Source organism: Tamandua tetradactyla, chromosome 13, assembly GCF_023851605.1.
Source record: "Tamandua tetradactyla isolate mTamTet1 chromosome 13, mTamTet1.pri, whole genome shotgun sequence".
In the NCBI taxonomy this organism is placed as follows: Eukaryota; Metazoa; Chordata; class Mammalia; order Pilosa; family Myrmecophagidae; genus Tamandua; species Tamandua tetradactyla.
The window spans coordinates 23,263,065-23,279,408 of NC_135339.1; the positions used below are offsets into that span (position 1 = coordinate 23,263,065).

The window sequence follows — 16,344 nt, forward strand, 5'->3', positions numbered from 1 at the left end:
GTGGGACCATACAGTATTTGTCCTTTAGTTTTTGGCTAGACTCATTCAGCATAATGTTCTCTAGGTCCATCGATGTTATTACATGCTTCATAAGTTTATCCTGCCTTAAAGCTGCATAATATTCCATCGTATGTAGATTGATTTGTTTTTTGATGAGGTTCTCCATGTCTGTTTGTATATTCTGAATTAATTGTTTCAGCTCCTGTATCTCATTTGAATTGTTGGTTTGTTCCTTGACTGGGCCATATCTTCAATTTTCCTAGCGTGATTTGTTATTTTTTGCTGGAGTTTAGGCATTTAATTACCTTAATTAGTTTATTCTGGAGATTGCTTTCACTTCTTTTACCTAGGGTTTTCTTGCTGGATGAATTTGTTGTCTATCTGTTCTTTGACATTCAGTTCAGCTTATTCTGGATCTCTAGCTTAGGTTTTGTTTAACAAAGGAGAATTTTTCAGTTCTTGTTTTCTTGTTTCTTGCCCTGCTTGTATGGTGCCTTTCTTCCCCAACCCTTAGGAGGGTCTACTTAGGTATTATAGACTCCAGCCAGATTTTCCCAGACCAAACTGGCCTCCTATCAGGAGGAAAGTCACCTGCATTGGTTTTCCCCGAGGGTGAGACCCAGCAGGTTGAAAGACTTTCCTGTGAAGTCTCTGGACTCTGTTTTTCTTATCCTGCCCAGTATGTGGCATTTGTCTGCCTGCAGGTCCCACCAGCATAAGATGATATGATACCTTTAACTTTGGCAGTCTCTCCCTGCTGGGGGTGTGGTGGAACAGAGGAGAGATTGTAGGCTGGTTTTAATGGCTTCATATTACCAAGCCCTGGTGTCTGAATTCCTTGAGGGAGGGATTCCACCCGAGTTGGGCTTCACCCCTCTCCTGGGAAGGCACAGGTTCCAGACAAGCTTGTTTCTGCCTATGTCTGGGGCAGTTGCAGCCTGAGAAGTCCTGCCGCTGAATCCAAAGGCAGTCAAGCCTTTTTAGAAACACAGCCACAAAATCCTCTGTTTCCTTTTTTTTTTTCTTTTTCCATCAGTCCTGCCCCCTTGGCGCCGGGGCAAAAATGAGCGACCTCAGCTTTGACCAGTTGACCTGAGCTGGGGGCCTATTTTTAGTAGTCAGAATTTGTTAATTAATTCCACAATTGGTGTTTGGTTCAGCTCAGCCCCTGCTGCTGGTAAAATCTCTTTCCTTTCCCTCTGGGAAGCAGCCTGTCGGGGAGGGGCACCAGCTGCCGCGACTTGGGGAATGCAGTTCTGGCGGGGGCTTGCAGCCAGTCCAGCTGATCCGGACTGGGGTACGCTGTGTGCCTGGTCACTGACGTGGCCCCAGGAGCTGTTCTGTACTGTTTCTGGTTATTTAGTAGTTGTTCTGGAAGATGAACTAAAACGTGCGCATTGCTAAGCCGCCATCTTGGCCCAGAACCAAGGATACTTCCTTTTGACCTAATTTTACTAATCCCATTTTTGCATATAATGTTAACATCTTGGCTCTTGATTTGCAGTTTTCAAAAACGAATTGCTGACTGCCGATTTTGGCCTGTAGAGATTACAAGAGTTCCTCTCATTACTGCACCCAAAGGGAAAGCAGCAAAAATTGATAAGGTAAGTATTTTCATGGTTTTTTTTTTCTGTTTCTAATTCTAATACCAAAGAAAAATATGATGTGATGCAGCTGTTCTCCTTAGGATGATCTGTTTTTCCTGGTTTGCCTGGGACTTTCCCAGTTTTAGTACTGGACATCTTGTGCCCCATGACACTCCTTAGTACCAGGCAAACCAGGACGGTTGGTCCTGGCTCCCTATTTTCCACTCAAAATTTTGTGATTTATTCCCAAATATCCTATTCCCTTTAGCCTTTTATTATAATTTTCCATAAGTGAAACCATACTGAAAGAAAAATTTTTGTAAGTCAACAAGTAGTTAAATGGTTAAAACTTATGTATTTGAATTTATTTTCAATTTACCTAGTCAAAATGTTTTATCCTGCTAATTAGAGTAATAGTGCTCTGAAATGTACCACCTTTCTGGAAATACAGAGCTTGATGAGCCCGGAACACATTCTTTATTGTTTTACCTGAACATACCTTGTCTTTTCTGCTTATTTATAAGCTCCCCAAGGGTAGGGATCTTATCATATACTGTTTTATGTCTTCCACAATATCTAGCATGATGCCTAAATTTTTTTTTATTAAAAATAGGCTTTTTGGCATAATAAAAATACTACTACCATTTATAACCATTTTTCCCTTGTAGTCTACATTATGCATTGGCTCGTTTTCCTTAATATCTATACTATGTAATAGTATCACATAAATATAGCACTTTTTAATCTAATTTCTATGTATTATTATAGAAGAAATCGAAGAGATTATTTTCAAGTTTTTGAAATTAATGTGCTTTCTTTCACTACATTGACTTTTTTCCTTATGGAAGTTTTCTATGGCAAACCATACACCCATTAAAAATTATGTTGACATATTTATTGATATGTTCTTTTTGTAATGACAGTTTAGATAAAATCAGTTGACAAATACTATCTACCATGATAGATATTGCTAATCAATCAAAGCGCACTTTCCTACTGACCCCAGATAAGACACAGACTCTCAACACTGCACTCCAAAACACCCCACCAGTTGATTAGAATTTGAGCATAGTTAATATCTATTTGTCATCACTGGTCCAGATGATCTATAAGGTCCCTTTCAACTATGCGAGTCTGTGAACTAAAAGCTACAGATCCTGAAATCTTTTATGCTGTTGTAGATGTTATTATTGTTGTTATTTTACAAAGCTTTGCTTTCTCCTAAGATGCAATATGGTAAAATTGACTTTTTTTGTTCATTAATTTGATTCAGTTACTGATTTTAACCTTTCATTCACACTGTTTATATGCATTATGTCAACAATCATGGTATTATTAAATTCGTTTTCAAGATAAAAAAACTAAGACCAAAAATGTCAAAGAAACTAACCCAAATTCATATAGTTACTTGCAGTGTCAGATCTTAAAGGTGGGTCTTCAGAGTCATGATTCAGAGTTACACTTTATGCTACATCACCCGATAGCACTAATAACTCTATGGTTTTATTTCCTTAGAATGAAGATGAAAATCAGCTTTCATTTCATGGTGTGACTTATGTTAATATGGTGCCATTACTGTATCCAGGTGTGAAAAGGATTCGGGGAGCTTTTCATGTTTACCCTTATTTAGACAGCACAGTCTATGAAAAGGTAAGAAAAGATTACGTAGAAAGTGTCATTCTGATTTATCCTTTATATATGTACTTACATTTTTAGCATACACATCTTTGCAATTGATATTTAGAATCAGGTGGCAGGCTGGGATGTTAAATACAAGTTTTGTAGTCATTCCTTCATTGAACCTAAAAACTTTAGGAAAATGAAAAGCCAAAACTCAAAAACAGCCCAACTCTCCATCAACAGGTAAACAGATAAACAAATTGTGTGATATATACAATGTGTATATATAATGTGTATATATACAATATACAACTCAGCAATAAAAAAGAATAAATTATTGATATATGCAGTAACTCAGATGAATCACAGATACATTGTGCTAAGAGAGAGTATGTACTGTATGACTCCATTTATATAAAATTCTAGGAAACTAATCATTAATGGCAGAAACCAGATTGATGGTTGCTTGAGGACAAGAGTAGAAGGATGTATGGATTAAAAAATAATGTGAGTAAAGTATTAAAGGTGATAGAAATGTTCATTATCTTGATTGTGGTTACTTTCATAGATGTATATACACATATATCAGATTGTGTACTTTAAGTATGTACAGTTCTTTATACTTCAGTAGAGTTGAAAACAGAACCTTTAGGATAAGGAAAGAAGTCTGTTGTGTTAAGTATGTAAAAACTTAAATCTATTTGCTGATTAATGAGCTTGATTATGGTTTGTTCAGTTTTTGAGTGTTAAAATGTTAGAATCATAATTATATATTCTGGGAAAGAGTCAATTTTACCATATTGTTTCTTAGGAAAAAGTGAGGCTTTATTAAAAACAATAAGAAGAAAGATGGGAGAAACTTAGTACTATTTCTTCATTATTAGGGCAGTTATTTGTCAACAATAGAGTACATTAAAGATCCATCATCTATTTGCAAACCAATTGAGTAATAATTCTTTCCATTCCCAAAATCCCACTTTTAAGGATTTATCCTAAGAAAATCATTTAATAGGATCAAACTCCCCATATTCATGAAAATTTTTTGGAGTATGTAATAACAAAAAACCCCTAAAAATATTGTTAAAGATCTGTTAATAGAGAAGGGTTTAATAAATTATAGTAAATAATGATAAAACATGCATCTATTAAAAAGGATAATTATTAGTGCTTTGTAATAGGCAGCTAAACGGAGCAAACTAATACAAAAGTGTTAGAGCATATGCCAAATAAATTTCAAATGAATTTATTCAAAGGAGTTAAATGTGAAAACTATAAAGATAGTACTGGCTAGTAAATAAGACAGATTAAAGGAAGACATCCTAAGCTTGAAAGTGATGAAAACTATAAAAGATTTAGATTATTAAAAAAGAAAAGCTTTTACAAATTTAAAAAAATAGGGTAAGCAAAATTACAAGGTAAATGACAAAATGGGAAAAATATTTGAATATGTATTAGAAAGAAGTCTAATATTCGTAATACATTATTTAAGTACTTTTTCAAATATATAAGAAAACCACACTAATTTTTTTTAATGGGCAAAGTACATAGTTCACAAAAAAGAAATACCAGTGTCAATAGTTATATGAAGAAATATCTGGCCTTATTTATAATCAAGGAAACACAAATCTAAATAAAAACATACAGTTTTCTCCACCAAATTAGACAATACTTTACAATATAACCATACCTCCATTGATGGCAAAGATGCTGTCAAACAGCAACTGGGTTTCGCTACTGGTAGGAGTGTAAGTTGGTACAAACGTTCTGCAAGAAAATTTTTATCAATATATATTAAGCTTAAAATGCTTACATCTTTTCTCATAGTATCCCAACTTCTAGGAATCTATTTTAAGAAAATAATTAGAAATGTATCCAAAACTTCTACATAAAGATATTCTTAGTGAATCTGAGGAAAACAGTGAACCATAATAGAAAAGTTATGGGCTTTGAAGTCAAACAGCCTCGAGTTTGAATTCTGGAACAGACATTGACTAATGGGGTGTCTTTGGGCAAGAGACTGAATTTCTCTCAACGTTAGTTTATTCATCAGTAAGGTAGCAACAGTGCTTATTTTGTAGAATTGTTTTACATATCAAATAAGATAGAATATGTTAAGCACTAGGAATATAGTTGACACACAGACAATTTTAGCTAATATTTGTATTACATTAAAAACTATTCTTAGAAAAATTTTAATAAGATGAGTGGATGCATGTGCTAGTCTGTTGTATTAGTTTCTTAGGGCTGCTGTAGCGAAGTGCCACAAACTGGGTGGCTTAACACAACAGATATTTATTCTCTCACAGTTCTAGAGCCTGGAAGTCTGAAGTCAAGTTGTCAGCAGGGCCATGCTTTCTCTAATGACTCTAAGAAAGAATCCTTCTTTGCCTCTTCCTAGCTTCTGGTGGTGGCTGGCTATCCTTGGCATTCCATGGCTTGTAGTTACATAACTCCAGTTTCAGTCCCCATCTTCAAATGGGCTTCTCCCCTGTAGTCTCTACTCCTCTTCTTATAAGAATGCTAGTCATATTGGATTTAGGCCCACCCTCATTCAGTATGACCTTATCTTAATATCATTACATCTACAAAGACCCTATTCCAAATAAGATCACATTCACAGGTGCTAGAGGTTAGGACTTTAACATATCATTTTTAAAATTAATTTTTAAATAAAAAAATATTACAAGAAAGAAACACAAACCTTCTTAACATATGCTCATTCCGTTTTACATATATAATCAGTAATTCACAATATCATCACATAGTTGTATATTCATCATCATGATCATTTCTTAGAACATTTGCGTCAATTCAGAAAAAGAAATAAAAAGACAACAGAAAAATAAAATGAAAACAGAAAAAAAAATTATACATATTATACCCCTTACCCCTCCCTTTCATTGATCACTAGCATTTCAAACTAAATTTATTTTAACATTTGTTCCCCCTATTATTTATTTTTATTCCATATGTTGTACTCTTCTGTTGACAAGGTAGATAAAAGGAGCATCAGACACAAGGTTTTCACAATCACACAGTCACATTGTGAAAGCTCTATCATTATATAATCATCATCAAGAAACATGGCTACTGGAACACAGCTCTACATTTTCAGGCAGTTCCCTCCAGCCTCTCCATTACATCTTGGATAACAAGGTGATATCTACTTAATGTGTAAGAATAACCTCCAGGATAACCTCTCAACTCTGTTTGGAATCTCTCAGCCATTGACACTTTTTCATTTCACTCTTCCCACTTTTGGTTGAGAAGGTTTTCTCAATCCCTTGATGCTGAGTCTCAGCTCATTCTAGGATTTCTGTCCCATGTTGCCAGGAAGGTCCACACCCCTGGGAGTCATTTCCCATGCAGACAGGGAGAGGGTGGTGAGTTTGCTTGTTGTGTTGGCTGGAGAGAGAGGCCACATCTGAGTAACAAAAGAGGTTCTCTTGGGGGTGACTCTTTGTGAAATATAACATATATTTAGAAAAGTGATAAATTTCAAAGTTCAATTTAACAAGTAGTTATTGAGCTAATTTCAGAGTTTGGTGTGGGTTACAGTTCCACAATTTCAAGTATTTCATACTAGCTGCTCTGATCCACTAGAGATTAACAAGAAATATCAATATAGAGATTCAGTAGTCACTATCACTGACCACAGCTATTTTTTAAATGTGTAGAAAATATTGGTAAGGAGATATTTCTGGCTTTGGCTGAGTGAAGAGGCTCAGTGAGCAACTATAAAGCTGGACAAATTGACAGGAAAGCTGTTTCAGTGCTCCAGAAATTGACCAAAGACATCAACAAACTAAAATATTAAAACATGAAAACCTATGGAATTTGAGACATTCTTGCCTGGAGCTGTTCCCACCCCCTTCATTTTAATCAGTGCAATAGTCCTTCCAGGGCAGAATAGGTTGTGAGGACAAGCAACTTCGTTACTACAGTTAGAGAAGGCTCATGAGGTTTGGAGCAATGGCTGAAGGATCCAGGCCCAGCAGTGTTGTTGATTTAGCTGCTGAAAACTATACTAAGCATTTTCTAGCTAAAGGATTCTATTGAGGTTTTTTTTTTTAATTTATTTATCCAGCTATCAGTTTCACCAGTTCTTGAAGTGGGGAACTGCAATGAAGTTTTTCATGCTTCTCCTATCTCTCTGATTCTGTAATGTTGACGTTATCTGGAAGATTACATGATATTGAAGAATAATGTGGGTTTTTTTTTTTGTTTCATTGTCCTATGCTTCATTGTTTTTCTTTTTTTTTCTTTTTTTTTTTTTTTAATCTTTTCAGACCAAGTGTTTATTCAGTTTATTCCGGGATACTGGCCATAACTTGATCCAGAATAATAAAATAGGAGGAATTATTTCTCCACAGCCCAAACCAATTATTTCTAAGAATCTGAAAGAAGATAAAATGGTAAGATGTGGTAATAACGGGCTAGGGATGTGATGGATTGTTGGAAAGATGTGATTTTGCCTGTTTCACTGTATTCCAGGGGCTTGAACTAATTTCTCATTTGGCGAATTGCATCACATTAGTATGTATTTTGGTGTACCATAAAGATCATTGTGTCTTATTCCCTTCCTGCCATTACTGAAGACCATGTAAAAATTCAGTTTTTTGAGGTATGTTCATTTTCTTTCAGCAAGCACCGAGCATAAAATCTCAGAGTTCAGATACTCCTTTGGAAGCTGAGCCCTCTCTCTACCACAATCCAGAAGGACAGGTAACCATGCCTAAAGAGTTAGAAAATAAGGTTTAAATTCATTAAACCTTTACTGTGCAAGGCCTTATCGCACAATGGGAAATGCTCAGGGCAGTAGACATTTGCCCGGGGCTAATTTATGACTTTGAGTAAATTTCTTTGTCTTGTTGCAACTGTGTAAAATGAGCAGGTGCCAGATTGACTTTAAGTTTCTTTCCAACATTAAAATCCTACTATGTTAAGCACTATGAGTGATTCAAAGATGCGTCATCTGCACACTTTATTCATCTATTGTCAGGGCACTAAACAGTCTGGTGTGAGAACAGACAGGTTTTACTATTCATTATACTGAATTTTGATGAGTACTATAATAGAGGTACAAATAGTTCTTGTTAAGCTCAGTGGAGGCAAAGATTCATATCTACTAGGATAGGGCAGTCTCAGGGAAGCCTTTGTGGAGGTGTTATCCATGCTAAGTGGTAAAAGATGAATATGGAAGGAGAAGGTATTTAAAGGCAAAGAGCAGCATGAGTCAGTTACAGAGAAGGGAACAAAATTTAGCATGTATCAGGTTTTTCAGTAGGTGAATGAAAAGAAAGGAGAGATTCTAGAAGGAGGTGAAAGAAAAGAGAGGCTGTGGTAAGCCTTTGAGCCTCTTGAGCATCATTTTGGAGACTCACATCAAAGATTAATTTAAAAATTTTTTTTTAGTTTTTGCAGAAGAACCACGCAGAAAGCACAAAGTTCCCATATACCCTCCAAACACAGTTTTCCCTATTATTATCATTTTGCATTAGTGTGGTGTATGTTACAATTGGTGAACCGATATTATCATAATTACATCATTAACTAAAGTTCGTAGTTCACATTAGAGTTCAGTCTTTGCATTGTATAGTTCTGTGGTGTTTTTTTTTTTTTTATTTGTATAGTGGTAACATATATACAACATAAGATTTCCCATTTTAAACACTTTCAAGTATATACCACAGTGGTATTTTTACATTGACAGTGCTACCATCAACACCATCCATTACCAAAACTTTCTGTTGCCCCAAACAGAAACTCTGTACCCATTAAGCATTAACTCCCCATTCTTCACCCTGTCCTCTACCCCTGGTAACCTGTAATCTAATTTCTGACTATAAATGTGCATATTCTACTTAATTCATATGAATGAGGTAATATATAATACTTGTCCTTTTGTGCCTGACTTATTTCACTCACGATGATATCTTCAAGTTATATCTGCATTGTAGCATGTTTCAGTATGTCATTCTTTTTTTGCATGGGCAGGCATGGGTGATGGAACCTGGGTCTCTGGCATGGCAGGTGAGAATTCTGCCTGCTGAGCCACCACGGCCCACCCTATTTCATTCATTTTTATGACTGAATCGTAGTCTGTTGTCTGGAAATACCACATTTTGTGTCCGTCAACTTGGGTTGCTTTCACTTTGGGCTATTGTGAATGATGCTGCTATGAATTTGGTGCGCAAACATCTGTTTGAGCCCTGCTTTAAATTATTTTGGGTGAGATCAAATATTTTTAAGTCAGATAGAGCTAAGACCTCATCGATGATTTAGGCCAGAGCTCCAGGAGCGGTGTGAAAAAGAGAGAGGGAAGTTGGGTTAGGGACTTGAAAAGTTAGCTTATAGGTTTTGCTCGTAGTGTAGGTGAGTGCTGATGACAGTTTGAGTTAGGGCAAGGATTGTGGTAAGGAATGTCAGAAACTTGCTTGAATTAGGAAGATTTGAGGATGTTGAGGAAGAGGAAGTTAAAGATAACTGAGGTTTCAAGTCTCATTTCTTGGAAGTATGACAGTGCTATTAATGCAGTTGTGGATATGTTGTAGTTAGGATGCTGGCAAAACATATAGGTAGAAATATCCATGAGATAGGATTTGGTGGTTGGTGGTACATAGGCTGGAAGTGAGTTATTTCTACAAGACCCATTAAAGAGGGTTAGTGGAGGAACGAATGGCATTCATTTAAGTCAAAAAAAAAAAAAAGTACAAATAGGTTAAACAGGGTTTCAGCTGAATGAGACGTTTCCAAGAAAAAAAATTGAAAACCTTTTCCTCCAAGAGATAATAATTGTTGCTATATTTCTTTCCAGTTATGTTTCTATTCAAGAACATTTTAGCAGTTGAACTCACACTGTATATATAGCTGTGTGCCCAGTTTTCTCATTTTACTATATTGTGAACATTATCTTATGTCACTAAAATGTTTCATAATTATATTTTCTGGAAAGAATAAATTAGAAAAAATATCTTTACAGCAATATTTAGAAGCAGGGACATACCTTGTGTTGGAGATTCAGCTGGACAAAGCTTTGGTTCCAAAACGAATGCCAGAGGAGCTAGCCAGAAGGTATGTAGAAATGGTGTTCATACTTGTTCTGTAAAAACAATGTAGGAATAAGTACAAGGAAGTTGATTTGTCCTCACAAATGTAATTTCCCCTGGGCTAAGCAGCAGACGTGTTTCTGTTTCTCTTTCCAGATAAAGTTCATTTTGTTGTTGTTGTTTTCTTACTGTAAAAGCAATATATGCTGATTATTAAAAAAAATTTAGAAACTAGAAATCAGCAAAAACATATATAAAATACTTAGATTTCGACTCATACTACCTTGGTGTATATCCTTCTGAGTCTTTTAAAGCCCCTGTATGCACACACGCACACATACAAACATACCCATACCATATATATAATATGTAACTTCTTAAACTTGTCTTATATTGTACCAAAGTGCTTTAAAATATTTTCTAAAAATTCAATTTAATGTGACTATCTTTGCAAGTCAATAAATATATTTGTGCAAAATCATATTAATACTGCACAGGAAATATCCCATTCGTGTGGCTATATCATAATATCATTAACCAGTTTTCTGCTTTAGACATTTAAATCATCTTTATGCTATCATAAAAAGCATGGCAGTGAACACCTCTAAAAGTCAGTGTACATCCTAAGTCTTTGTGCATATCTTTATTTCTTTAGAATTCCCAAAAGAAAATATCAAGGGGCATAGTTATCTAATGCTGTGTAACAAACCACTCCAAAACTTAGTGGATTAAATCTTATGGCTTTTTTTTTTTTATCTCTTATGGCTCTGCGAATTGTTTGGGCTCATCTGGGTGATTTTTGCTTAGAGCTCTCATGATGTTGCAGTGAGATGTCATCTGGAGCTGCAGTTTTCAGAAAGTTAACTGAGCTAGCTACCCACAGTAGCTTACTCACACGGCTGACTGTTGATGGTGGCCATCAGCTGGTTGCCTATCTGGATTGTTGATTAGAGTGCCTACACAGCATGGTACATTCCACGGGTAAATGTTCCAAGAGACACAAGAGGAAGCTGCAAGGCTTTCTATAGCTTAGCCTCAAAATTCCCGGAATGTCACATCCATAACATTCTATTGGTCAAACAAGTCACCAGTCTAGTGCAGATTCACAGAGAGGGGAGTTAGACTTCAGCTCTTGATGTGAGGAGCATATTTATCTATAGAGGAAAGGGCATGATGGCAGTCATCTTGGAGACTGTTTACGATACATATTTTCAAGGTTTTTGATAAATATCCCCAAATAACTGTAAAACTTCTAAAAAGTTTACTAACTTTTTCTGAAAAGTTCCACAAGTGATGAATAGACTGCCATTTCTTCACAATATTCACCAATACATCATTTTTAATTTTTGCTATTGTGATGGGGAAGTTTCTGTTTTAATTTCAACCCTCATTTAAAAACATTTTGTTAGACACAACCTTTTTCCATATGTTTATTAGTCATTTGGAAGACTTCTTTTGAGAATTGCCTGTTATTTTAGTGGGGGAGCATTCATCTTTTATAACAGAGAGTTCTTAAACTTTTTAAACTTTGCATTTGGTTCCTTTCCAAAATAAATGGAGGATATTTGCTATAAATAACATATTAAGATAAGATTAGCAATTTAGAAATAGAAAATTTTAAACTGAAAGCAATGGAAACAAAGAGAAAGGAAGTAAAACCTAAATTTTCTGTAGCATGTAATCTGTGTCAGCCTATCTGGATAGCTCATTTTAAAAATCCAAACACATAGAGCCCAAGCTGGGAATGAGGGCTTGTAATTCTGTATAGCTTAAAGTAATACCCAGATACATCCCAGAGGATGTTGGGCAGATAATTAAAAAGAATTGGCAAAGTTCCTCGAAGGAGGGGAGAAAAAATATGGAACTATTAAGCTTTACCACTGGGGAAACCCCTATACTGTCTCAAATATTAGAACTCCCAAGTCAATAGGCCAAGCCCTTGATCTTGAGGCTTGCTCTAATGAAGCTTATTTCTGTAGCAGAGAAGCTAAGCCTACCTATAGTTATGCCTAAGAGTTATTTCCAGAAAACTTCTTTGTTGCTCAAATGTGGCCTTTCTCTCTCTGAGCCCAACTCTGCAAGTAAAAGCATTACCCTCTCCCCACTCCCCTACATGGGATATGACATCCAGGGGTGAAAGTCTCCCTGACACCTTGGGATCGATAAAGCCTTCCTGACCAAAAGGGAGGAAAGCAATGTAATAAATGAAGGTATCAATGGCTAAGAGAGTTCAAATAGAGTCAAGAGGCTATTCTGGAGGCTACTCTTATGCAAGCTTCAGTTAGATATTGCTTACTACCATGGTTTGCCAAAACCCAACCCGAACCATTCCTATTAACCCTAAAGAATACCTAGGGCTCTATCTGGGATTCAACAAAATTCTCACATACCAAGATGACTTTCCAGAAACCTACAACCTCCAGATGGGTTCCTAGACCAGATAAGTCCAGATATGGAGAGGGTCCAGCCTCTCCAAGAACATCAACTAGCTCCATACCCCTATCCCATATTATCAACACCCCTTTCCAACATGAAATAGTTAGAATGGGCGATTCCCAAGTACCCCTAAAGATTGGGAGGAAGAGAAGCTATAACAGACAAGATACGATTTAACAAATGAGTATGACTACTGAATCATAATGTTGATATTTCTTTTAGTCTCCAGTGTCTTGGAGCAGCTAGAAGGAAAAACCTAAAATTGTGGAACAGTAACCAATTTCAAACTCTGAAATCTGTTTTATAACTACTTGTGACAATGTACTTTGAAACTTATTGCCTTTTTTATATGTATTTCACAATTTAAAATGTTCTAAAAAATAGGAAGAAAGTATTAAATAGAACCGTCATGAAGTATTAAATCTAATCTTTCTAACAAACAGGAAAGCCCTGTGAGTTATGTAGCTCTAATCATAAAGGAGGAAGCACACTAGAACAAAAGAAAATCACTTCTTTCCTGACATTAAATTTTAAAATGAACTTCTCATTTGGTCTCTTATATTAGGAACACTGAGTGACAAAATAACAGTATCCTTAATGATAGTTTTATTGCAAATGCAGAAGCAATTTTCTTATGATTGATTTATGTCCTGTAACTTTTTATCAATTTAACTTATCTGGAGTGCTTTAAAAATTATGCTTAAACCAATGTTTAAACATTCTTAGACATTTTTTTAGAGAGGTGTTATGAACAATAAAATTTTTCTGCGGTTGTAGGGGGGGTAGAAGGCATATTTCTCCCCCAAGATAGTTCAAGTGACAATATTATAGTGCATAAGCAGCACTGAATTTGTTTTCCGGTGCCTGCCCATGTGAAAAAAAAAAAAAGCAGTATTGAAAACCAGACCAAGTACTCATGTAAGATTATTTGCCTTTGGTTTGTGACTGAAGCATGTTCGTACCAACTTGTATGTATATACATTTAAAAGCAATTTTAAGCATATAAAAAGAAGCTAAAAATAAAACTACTGAAAAATACCATTGTCATCTCTTTTTTTTCCAGGTTGACAAAGAACAAAACGTTTGATAACTTGTTTTGATGAGAACGTGGGGTCTTATCATACGAACTGTTGGGAGTGTAAATTGGTACAATTCCTGTGGAGGGCAATTTGACTGTAGTTATTAAAGTGACAAATGCTCTATCCTTTAACCTAGAAATTCACTTTCAGGAATTTATCTTAAGATAAATGTTCTTATCACATTGTTAGATCCCATGATTTGTTTCCAAGCTTCATCTTGACCTGTTAGCAGTGTTTGACAAATTGATTACTCCATCTCTTTGAAGCACTTTCTTATGCCACTGTCAGGATGTTCCATGTTCTTGGTTTTCTTCCTCCCTGGACTTCTTCATCTCTCCAGCCTCTAAATCTTGGAATTCCACAGAGTTCAGTTCTTGAATTTATTTTTGGTCTGCACCCATTCCCTTGGTTTTATTCAAGTCTCATGGCCCTAAATATCATCTATATGCTGTGACTTCCAAAAGTATACTTCATGCCTACCCCTCTCTTTTGAAATCCAGATTTGTAAATCTGATTCTCAGCAACTTCCTGTCAGAGCCACAGTAATCTCTCACCTGTGGAATCTAGCATTCTACCCTTCAGTTTATTTTTTTATTTCAAGAATTTATTTTTATCTAATTCCAGTTTATTTTTATACCATTTTTATATAGATATAATTCACATACTATACATTTTGCCCACTTAAAGTGTACAATTCAATAACTTTTAGTATACTCAAAAAGTTGTGCAACTCTTACCACAGTCAATTATAGAATATTTTCATCACCCCAAAGAGAAACCTCATACAGATTAACAGTCCCTCCCAGCCTAGCCACAGGCAACCACTAATCTTTTCCATCTCTGTAGATTTGTTTGTTTTGGACATCTTGTGTATATGGAATCATGTGGTCGTTTGTGACAGGCTTCTTTCACTTAGCATAATATTTTTGAGGTTCATCTATATTGTTCTTCCATATTCCTTTTTATTGTTGAATAATATTCTGTTGGATGGATATACCACCATCAGTTGATGGATTCTTGATCTGTTTATTCTTAGTACAGCACCCAGAATGCTTACATTAAAATGGGGGTCAACTCATATAACTCCTCAATTAAGAAACTTTCTCATTGTTGTGAAAAAATGTGTTGGAAAAAGATCTTTCCTACATTTGACCAGAAAGTGTGATCCATAATACTTAGTGACCTACTAGGATAAGCCTAAGAGGTAACATAGTACATTTGAAATTTAAAAAACAGCATTTTAAAAATTCCACCAAATATTTAATTTGATTAATTATAATATGCCTTCTTATGCAATGCTTAATCATTTGCAAACAACGATATCTTTATGTGTATACACACATAATATACAAATAATTGCAATTAAGTGAGCAAGTAGATACACTGTAAGGAATAGTTTCTTTAAGGATCAAGGAGATCCTTTTTTTTGGAATTGGGTTCCCATATCCAAGAACCAATTTATAATCACTTTTTCCTGCTTTATTTTATTGGGATCTGATGAATTCAATTTTTTAAATTATAAAAATATTGTGTTTTTTTCTTATAACACCTATGATTTAGAATTTTAAGAAAACGTGTTCTCCAGCCCTTATGTGTGTACAATTTTTAAAAACATGTTTGTTTCTATGTTGTTACCACAATTTGATGTATATAGTGTCCATATCCATTTAGAAATTTAATATTTATTAATAACTAAAGATTCAAACCTTGTTTGTGATATAGTCTCAGTGTTCTATTATTGCAGGCCAAGGTAAAATCTTGACAGCTCAATAGGTTCACCTGTACTAGCAGGTTAGATAACCTTTGGCACAAACAAATTTACATTGGAATAAAGTCTTGGGACCATTTCACCTTGTATAGCCACTTGTCTTAAATGTATTCACCATAGTAGCATGGAGGAAGTCAAATTTTGAACTGGCCTTACATTTGATTTTAAAAAATGAAACTCAGGGAAAGTACTAAACCAAAATCTTTAATTTGTGTTTTCAGTGGTTTTTATTTTGTTTTATTGAGTTGATTTTATAATGAAAGTAGTTGTGTGATAGTTTGGTAATTCTACAGGTGTTTAAATGTTTTTCCTTTGTGGCCTTTTCTTTCACAAGTGGGCTGGTTTGAAAGGATGTATGTACCCTAGAAAAACCATGTTTTAATCAAAATCACATTTCATAAATGCAGAATTATCCCTATTCAGTACTGTATGTTTGAATCTGTAATTAGAGCATCTCCCTAGAGATGTAACCCAATCAAGAGTGTTACCTCTCTTGTTAAACTGGATTAGGGGAGATGTGTCTCCACCCATTTGGGTGGGTTTTGATTGGTTTACTGGAGTCCTATAAAGGTTTTATAGAGTCCTATAAAAGAGGAAACAGTTTGGAGAATGAGAGATCTCTGAGAGAGCAGAGAATGACATAGCCACGAGAAGTAGAGTCTACCACCCAGCGAACTTTGGAGAAGAAGAAGGAAAATGCCTCCTGGGGAGCTTCATGAAACAGGAAGCCAGGAGAGAAAGCTAACAGATGACGCCATGTTCACCATGTGCCTTTCCAGCTGCGAGAGAAACCCTGACTATGTTCC

At 35.4% G+C, this 16,344-nt stretch overlaps 1 protein-coding gene and 1 long non-coding RNA gene across 7 annotated transcripts in view; one reads left to right on the forward strand and one right to left on the reverse strand.

The window, feature by feature from the left end:
• The window catches only part of CFAP70 (cilia and flagella associated protein 70), a 124,531-nt gene that overhangs the window by 27,024 nt on the left and 81,163 nt on the right, over window positions 1-16,344 (forward strand). For all 6 annotated transcript variants that reach the window (XM_077124924.1, XM_077124926.1, XM_077124928.1 and 3 more), the window contains exons 9-13: window positions 1,505-1,604; window positions 3,102-3,236; window positions 7,496-7,621; window positions 7,851-7,931; window positions 10,189-10,280. In XM_077124924.1, coding sequence (XP_076981039.1) covers window positions 1,505-1,604; window positions 3,102-3,236; window positions 7,496-7,621; window positions 7,851-7,931; window positions 10,189-10,280 — 534 coding nt within the window. The remainder of the gene's footprint in view (window positions 1-1,504; window positions 1,605-3,101; window positions 3,237-7,495; window positions 7,622-7,850; window positions 7,932-10,188; window positions 10,281-16,344) is intronic.
• The window catches only part of LOC143653735 (uncharacterized), an 82,339-nt gene that overhangs the window by 18,365 nt on the left and 47,630 nt on the right, over window positions 1-16,344 (reverse strand). Inside the window, exons 5-7 of the long non-coding RNA XR_013161504.1 lie at window positions 10,213-10,308; window positions 4,894-4,970; window positions 3,295-3,395 (exon numbers count right to left, since the gene is read on the reverse strand). This is a non-coding gene — a long non-coding RNA (uncharacterized LOC143653735). The remainder of the gene's footprint in view (window positions 1-3,294; window positions 3,396-4,893; window positions 4,971-10,212; window positions 10,309-16,344) is intronic.